Source organism: Carassius auratus, unplaced genomic scaffold (assembly GCF_003368295.1).
Source record: "Carassius auratus strain Wakin unplaced genomic scaffold, ASM336829v1 scaf_tig00006185, whole genome shotgun sequence".
NCBI lineage: Eukaryota > Metazoa > Chordata > Actinopteri > Cypriniformes > Cyprinidae > Carassius > Carassius auratus.
This window is the reverse complement of record NW_020523736.1, coordinates 597-9,348: the sequence shown is the minus strand read 5'-3', so window position 1 is coordinate 9,348 and position 8,752 is coordinate 597. Positions and strand designations below refer to the sequence as shown.

General features: G+C 36.3%; 1 protein-coding gene across 1 annotated transcript; it reads left to right on the top strand.

Moving 5' to 3' along the window:
* The first annotated feature begins 550 nt into the window (after positions 1-550).
* On the top strand, positions 551-2,585 carry LOC113071149 (uncharacterized). Its single transcript, XM_026244513.1, has 6 exons — positions 551-823; positions 1,086-1,148; positions 1,520-1,675; positions 2,055-2,117; positions 2,213-2,287; positions 2,381-2,585. The coding sequence occupies exons 1-6, from the start codon at positions 665-667 to the stop codon at positions 2,501-2,503; spliced, it is 639 nt and encodes a 212-aa protein (XP_026100298.1). The 5' UTR covers positions 551-664; the 3' UTR covers positions 2,504-2,585.
* The last annotated feature ends 6,167 nt before the right edge of the window (positions 2,586-8,752 follow it).

The following is an 8,752-nucleotide window of genomic DNA, read 5'->3' as shown; positions in this document are numbered from 1 at the left end:
ACATGATAAACTAATATAGACTGCCACATTTGAAGCTACTTGGCCTACATTTCAAAATCCCCTCAGTTTCCATTAGTGACCCATTATCACCTTATCGGCTGATCAATCATCTAGTTTCCATTTGATCACTGTCTAGCCTTAGTCTAGTTTTAAATCCGCAAATACAACATTATTTTTTGTACAAATTTTGTACAAATATAATTATAATGCCATTTGTGTTGCCCTTAATGCACTTTCCTTGACCAAGACTGTGGTTTGCGTAGAAATTCAAAATCTAGGACATCCTAGAGCCGCATAAATGTCATGACCTCATTATAGAGTTGTAATACAATTTTGTGGTGACTTTCTTTTAGTTAAGCTCCCTCCAGTAACAGAAAACTTTGCATTCTGCAGTGGCAATCTGAGCCTAGACACGGTCCCCATTGGATACACCAGCCAAAGTGGATTAAATTGCAGTTCAGGAGTCTGACATCTTCACCTGTCTTTATCTCAACTGGAAAGTCATAAACAAAGAGAAAGGACTTTGCTGACGTCACAAGGAAACTAGAATAAATACAAAGGTGAGGACCAGAGCGAAGGCAAAAAGAAGGAAGAACGGAATGAAGCAGGAGTATCAGCAGGACCTGCATTCACGTACATTTGTTTAGTCACTCTAGAACTGAGTATGGCCAGTGCTTTGCATTACTGCTTTCTGATCCTGATTTTCGGCATTCCAATGCACGAATGTACGGCGGTACTCCTAAATGGCAACTGTGTACCTCTGGAACCCTGTTTTGACCTGAATGTGATGGCTAATATGGCCGAGCGTGTCAGCAAAGACGTGGTGAGTATTCTGATCCTACTATCAGCATTGTGTTAGAACTCGAATCACCCATTACTCACATGCATGCACTTGTTACAAAACTGATCCAAACAAAGTAAGTTTGCTTTGCCTGTGGGAATAATCTTTCGCAACAACAGAGGGCTGCAATTAGATAGGAAACATCAGGTGTTCATGTGCAGAATCAGTTTACTTGCATGCTTTTAAAAAATGCCCTGGAGACTTTGAATGTTTCAATTGGTGACGGTTTGAATTATCCTCTCAGATAGCTGCGGATGGTGAGAAGATCCTGCTGAAGCACAGCTCCTTTGATAAAATTCGGAAAAAGGTAAGATGCATTGTCTGGTTTCATGTTACGAGTTATCGCATTATCATATAATATCAGCTATTCATTAGTGCATAAAGCTAGTTACTCCGGTTACTGCATTACAAAATCCAGTGCATTTGAAAGTAATATGAATGTAATGTTATGAGGCGGGGCTCAGTGAGCTCTTATATGGCATAGCCAGGTAATTGGGCATGGACCAACCCATAAAAGAAGCCCAACCCATAAAAACGACTGTCTTGGGCCTCGCTAATTCTATGCCTGCATGTGAAATATGTTAAATATGTGTACATGTGTAAATTTTTTGATGACACACTACCATGTCATCTATATTCGGCTTCAGGTTTCACACATTATCTGTTTCTATTCATCAGAAAAATCTACACAGCTGTGTCCTGCAGAAGATCATTAATCTATTTCAGAATGTTCTGGAAAAGACAAAGAAGAACGACGTCCATAACAGCAAAGAATTAAACCATCATCTTGAGCTTATACACATTATGGATCAACTCAGACACTGTGTGTATAAGGTCAGCACATTCCATTTTCAGAACACATTAACTTTGTCATGTTGCATCATCATGCCTTTGAGTGATGTAATCATATCACATATAAAAGGGAAAATACAAAACTGGAAAGACCAGATCTTTTACACAACGTATCTTCCATGTTTAGCATTTTTATCCTCCAAGTTTAACTAGACAAGCACGAATCAAATTCAGATCATGTTGGTTTTTATAGCAGAGTGCTGCCTTGTATGTTAACAATATAGCAAGATTTTCACTTAAAAAGGACCCAGAATGTTCGATTGGTTTCTTAACTAAATGCCATTTCTTAAGCTTAGGTTGTTTTCCTAGGCTTCTTAAAAAACAACTGACCAAATTCTTTACTACCACTTATTTGTTTCAGACAAAAAATAGATGTACGAAACTATACAAGATGTCTGACATAACCACAACTTCCTCTCCAATGGTAAATATTCCTCAACATAATTCCAGTATATATTAAATATAATGTAAATCTGACTCTGAAGCAATTAAAACACTCATATATGTACTTTCATCTAGATTTCGGAGAAAAACATGACCCCAAATCAGCTTGCTGTCTTACAGCTACAAAAACTGAAGTCTGCTAGTAAGAGGGTAAGAATTTTTTTTTTTTTTAACTATTGAAAAACTGATTAAACCTGCTTTTGTATGTTTCTCTTTAACTCTTTAACTTCATTGGTCTCACAGCTCAATGATGTGCATATCCAGGAGTCGGTTATGGATGAGCTGAAAACCCTCCATTTCTACATGGAGGGAAAAGGCTTCCGAAAAAATACACAAATGACTGAGGAGAAGCATGGCGTTTCATGAATTCTGGCCTACAATGTGTTATGTCAGTTTTCTGCCTGATCACTTTAAGACGTGCCAATAAAAAGCTATCTCTTCTGAATGAGACCAATCTTATTTTCCAGACCTTTTGTTTTTAATAAGGTCTTTTGGCTGTCCATGCTTTTTGTGCAAATTTTTTTTTTTTGCTTTTCTAAGTAATGAGTATTTAAACAGTATATGCATATTGCTAATGTACTTTCGGTGAAAGATTGAGTGTACTGCAGTAAACGCAGATGAGAAAATAGACAAGATATAGTTAATTTTGTCAATGTAAACATGAAATACATGTTATTCTTTGATTTCTATTGCATTCATTTGTCTGCTCAGTAAAATCTTTTATATGTGGCACTGTGTGTTTGCTTAAGTGTGTTTGTATATGCAAAAATATTGTCTGAAGTCCATCATTTAGAAGTGTCGAAAATTTGTCTGCTTTTTTTTTTTTTTTTTGCACAAGGCATTGCTAATATTCTTTAGGAAATTCTCAAGTTGATGGAAAAATTCTCATAAACATCAATTTATTCTTTTTCTACCCGATTGTAGAGCTATTTATGTCTTTATTTACCTACACATCTCATCTCTATACTAACAACTACACTAACTACATAATTCTGCTATAAGGCCACCAGAAGTGCAGTTTATTTATGTGCATGAGTGAGATGCAGGCATTCATAAATCTACTGCATGATAAACGCAAAATGTGATACGCAACAGAGCACTGCATATTGATGATGAGATCAGTATTTCTCTAAACCCCCAAACCATATTTAATCTTCCTTTTTTCTAATTTAGTTTGTGCCTGTTTTGAGGATGAGTGCACGTAGTGCAATCTGCATGCTGGCAGAAATTAACATATAGAGTTTCACAGGATGCACAACTTCTGATATCTACATACAAAAAATATTTGCATTTAAGAGCTGATGTATCATTGCTGCTGAGCTTCAAAACAACAGTGACTTAAGGAGTCAAAAGCCTCGCATGATCTTTGATGATATCTCATTTCAATAACGCTGAAAAACAGCCAGAGATATGCTTGAAACAGCAGCGCCCACAGCGGAAACTGTGGCTGGTTGGAAGAAATCGTGAATATAAAGAAAAGAAAGATAGTGAATGAATGAAAGCCCTTTTGAAACTTTAGTCATCTTCTAGGACTGAAAAGATTATTAAACACATGTCACTACATTTCTACTTCATGCATAAGTGCAACAGCTCTGCCTCGTCGCATAAAGTGATGTCACTGAGAAACCCCCAGTCTCCCATCACTTCTGGTAAGTGGCTGCGGCAACTTACGATAAGCAGAGCAGAGTTGACCACAGACTCAGCTTTCTACTGAAGGGTGGTGTACAACACAAACAGAGAGAGAGAGAGAGAGAGAGAGAGAGAGAGAGATGAGACAGAGGTCTAGGGAAGATGCACAGCGACAGCTTGAAGAATTCTATGATAATCAGTTAAGGTACTTTTTGCAGAAAAACGTCACTTGTTGGCTTCTTGAAAGTGTCAAATGAAAATAAATTAAATAAAACCTGCTAGTGAGACCATGTTTCTATTTCCTATAATTGTTGGATCTCCTTTCACCTGTTGCAGCTCCTGTGACTTCAGGGTAAATACTTCTTCTACGTGACCTGATCATCAACCCTTTGAAAACAAGAGCACTATACTGTCAGCAAGTTATTTGTCATTAGATGTTCAAGTTGAAAATAAAAGTATATCTATTTATTTGTGTGCATGCAAGTGGGTGTTTGTCAGCACTTTCGTTCTCACTCAGGTCCTGCTCTGCATACAAAATGCACCGTGAGCATCTCTGCACCAAACGTTAATGACATCAGCTTTTAGAAGCTTCTCCCATGAACAGTTACAGCTTATGTGGAATCAGCAATGAAGTAAATGGAAAATATCAACAAAATATTTAGTAAAATCAAAGTTCCAGGTAGTTTTAAAAATGCTAATTAGTTAGCACTTTCCAAGAAAAGGGTATGCTTTGTATCTGATTACTTTCGCTAAAGGAAATACTTTGTAGCGAGAAATATTGGGTTTATTACATACACTATTACTTGAGAGGTGTTGGCCTTCTAGATTATATCTAACAATTAAAATGATATGTTGACAATATAATTAAATTAAAATCTACAGTATCTAAAGGAAAGGCAATTACAGCAGTATATAAAGTTATGATCTGTGAAAGATGAGAGAGAATGGATCAGGTCGGAAAAAAGTCACGACTGTAGTTAACTAGCTCATGAACCTTAGAAGTTCACGCTCGTCATGGTTCTCCTCACCGCATTACCCTCCGAAATCGAAGTTCACCCACCTGTCATTGAAATTTACCACTGCTTAAAGTTTCGGGGAGAATGTTCAGGGACTGGTTCATTGTGTAGGCTGAGGATATCTGAAGGTTCCACTGTCATACATGGGCTTCCTGAAATATGGTAAGGCCCTTATGCTATAGTATGTGTACATTGTAACGGCAGCATGCCTGTGTTTCTAGAGTACTATATTCCCCAGATTTATATGCCACATAAAAAAGGTTCAACTGAACAACAAAAGCAGAGAATCCTTTATTAATTCACTTGATGTGGAAGGTAGACTTTGTACAATTATTTGGTAAGTTGTTAGAGAAGTAGATGTTCAGTTATCCAACCATTTTACATGGATTTCTGGAATACTTGGTTGTGATTGGTCAATCGCGACATTCCGAGGGGTGTTATTACCCGTTATTACACGGCTCTGTGGAATATTTGATTCTGATTGATCAGTCGCTACATTCCAAAGTATGTGATTGTGATCTCCCTCGATAACAACGGGTAAAAGCTAATACCACAGGCGTATCCGGGTACCAGCAGTTGGCGCTATACTCTTGCGTGAACAATTATTTATTGGTGGAAGCTTTGCGATTGTTTAGCTAATAAAATATTAGCACCGTTTCCTTAAAATTTCTGTCTAGTTTGAACTTGCTACTTGCTCACAACTGCTGTGTTCACAGAAGCTTTGCGATCAAATTTTTAATCTCAAATATAGTCTGCTTCGGTAAATCTGTTGGTAAATCTAAAAACACAGGCTTATCCAGGTAGGAGTCATCTTGACCATTAGTTATTATATGCATAATTCATCAATCTAATGTCGCTAATCAATGTTTCGTGTCTAATTATTTATTTTTCCTATAGCTAGTTGTTATCGCAAAATAAAATCCTTCGCGTAAGTTATCCATTGAATCCTCGGGTGATTAAACCTTATAGCCTAGTGAGCATAATCTTGTGTTCCTATAAATCTGGGGAAAAACAGACCTGGTAACATAGGAATGACCGCCTCTGTGCAATGGGCCCAGAATGGACGTGACCCATTAATGTACAATTTTGACATTCCAAACATACTTCATTCATAAAAATAGACTGCCATGGACTTTCACAATTTGCAAGAGTTATTCGGAAGCAAGGTACAAAGCGGTTTTACAGATAAGATCAGAAACTCAGATAGCAAATTAAATTGATGCATATCGTGAAACCAAAACAGACACAAAGGTGCTGACACATCCTCTTTGAGAGAAATACAAAAGACTGTGTCAAGCTTCATAGCTGGTGAACTAAACCACAAACTATTGCCAGTGACTCTTGTGATAAAGGCAAGGCAGTTTAGTTTAGATTAACTGAGTGGTTGCTAGGGCGTCACTAAGCAATTTCTAAGTGTTTTGGATGATTGTTTGGCTGTTGACAGGTGTTATTGAGGGAAACGACATCCAAACACTGAATCATCTCACATCAGTTAATGGTATCACAAATGATCATTGGGCCATGCTACAATCCTACAATTAAGCTTATTTTTGTTAATACCCTACTCTCTGGGATACATTGTGCTCCTTTGTAGATGTATGTGCATGGCTAAGCATAAAACACAACCTATATCTAGCCCCTACAACAATTCATTTACATATAGAAAAGGGCAGAAGCAATTTAGTTTCATGAGCTGTTTTTTCAGAACGTGTCACATTTCCTGTGCATGCTCACAGCTCTAAATGCCGCGTGGTTGTAAACATGTAGGAGTGAAGATCAACAAAAAAGAAACACTCTGACAAAATGAATATTTGTGCAGTCTTACTGTTCATCGTATTGATCGAAAGTTAGTCAGTGGCTTCAGCACAGTAAACAGAGAAAGAGTGCCATTTGTCCATTCAAGAGCGACATAACACACTAATGCTAAGGGACTGTCCCCAACCTAAATGCGATATCCTACAGTGATTTCTGTTCCATATGGTGAGAAGTCAAATAAGAAATGTGATTGGAAATACGGATGATCTAGGCTCCACCACACACTCCACACACACTCACACACATGCTCTCTCACACACGTTGCCTCATGAACCATGAGTATGAACATCTGGCCTATATTTGAGTGGCCTTTTGGCTGGTGTACTTTAAATATATAATTGAGCATCTCTATATACAATATAGGTCTACAAAGCTATATGCACAATACATTTTAAATAAAATTTTAAAGCTAATACACTATAAACAATATGAAATTTACTAGGTTAAGGGAGTCCTTTAGAGAAATTACAGAATTACTGACTCAAAGTATAAGAAAGCCCTTCTAACTTTAATTGATAATGCTTTTAAAACTGTTCCAGACACACATTCCAGATTAACAACTTGCATGATGCACACAGCAATAACTGTATAGCCTACTTGTAGGAACAACACTGCCACCACTCTTTGACACCACATACAGCAAACATCAGGGATGGAAAATATTACTCATAATTAATGAGTATGACTGTGGTTATTCTTTGAAGACATCGGTTTTTTTCTGTTTGTGGTTGGTCTGGACTACCTTGAGGTTGAGGTTTATAAAAAGATTCATAAAGTGGTAAAAATAAGCCTTAGAAAGACTTAAGTGTCACTAGGCCATGGTTTAGTTGAACAAGCACACTGTGCTGAGGAGGGGTTCAGGGTATTTCCAAAACACACTTTTCTCCTCAATAAGGACTCGACCCAGACAAGAAATAGTGTTTATTCTTTAAATTGATATGCTATGTTAATATAATGAAAGTCTTGAGTAGGCCCATTTAGTGATACTCATAATCTTGAACTCTTCACTTATCTCTAAATTGTGGTGAAATCAACAATTATAAAGTATGGAATGATTAATTAGAAAATAACATAAAGTCACGTAAATGATGGTCCACGTCGTTTAATTAATTGCAAATTGGGCCCTAATTCCCTGCACAAGACACGGTGATATAACTCCACCTCGTGGAGAACGTTGAAAATAATCCTAACCAACCGAACATAACTAAACTACTAATACTCATAATATAATACAATATAATTGGCCTATTAATAATAACAACAAGAAAAACAACAAAGAATTAAAAAAATCTACAATATTAGTATATAATATAAATATTATATTTTAGTAATTATAATTAATATATATTTATATATTTATATATTAATATATTAATATATTTATATAATTTATATATATATATAAAACTGAAAGCCAGAGGCTATTTTAAACAGTCATATAATTCCAAAGTCGTACTATTACTAACAAATTTCTAGGGTAAAAAGTAAAAAAAAAAAAAAAAAAATTCCTGGGATTCCTTCGAAATACGTCAGCAATAATTTGGCGGAGCACTGCAGCGGTAGCTTTGTTGCAAACAAGACTAGGTGTGTTTCTCAACAATGAATACTTAATAGCCTACTTAATATGCACTAATATTACACATGTTAGTATATTTGGTGTATTTTAAATGGTACAACTGGTGTATTACTGTGCTTCGGGCCAGTAACCACACAGAAGACAGCCTCATTATCTCTCATAATGGCTTAGCATGTCGAAAATTCGCGCTCTTTTTGAAGAAGATTAGCCTACCGGAAAACTGTATTCTTTATTCTATATTAAGCCTATAAGACTACTGGTTTATGTAACCGATTTTGATACATTTCTTTATTACAGTTTATTGGTGCCAGGAACAAGCTGCACGGTTTTACTAAACGTTTTTTACTGAATGAAGGATGCAAGAACTTGGTAAGTTAACGTTACTCGATGTAATTCGTGCGCTTTTTGTGATAAGATCAAGAGTGAAATGTGGATGTTTAGGAAAGGGCTGTGGTGAGTTCTTATGACATCTAGTGGTTAAGAGGAAAATAAAATAAAAATGGAAAAAATTACATTGTACCCGAATTGTATAATTACAACATTAGTAGAGATAGATGTTAAAGCATGTTCATAATATGC

Excerpts from the sequence above, each read along its gene's own strand:
- LOC113071149 (XM_026244513.1), top strand. The coding sequence starts at position 665 with ATGGCCAGTGCTTTGCATTACTGCTTTCTGATCCTGATTTTCGGCATT. Across the intron at positions 1,149-1,519 it reads TTGATAAAATTCGGAAAAAG|AAAAATCTACACAGCTGTGT; the intron begins GTAAGATGCATT and ends TCTATTCATCAG. Across the intron at positions 2,288-2,380 it reads TGAAGTCTGCTAGTAAGAGG|CTCAATGATGTGCATATCCA; the intron begins GTAAGAATTTTT and ends TTGGTCTCACAG.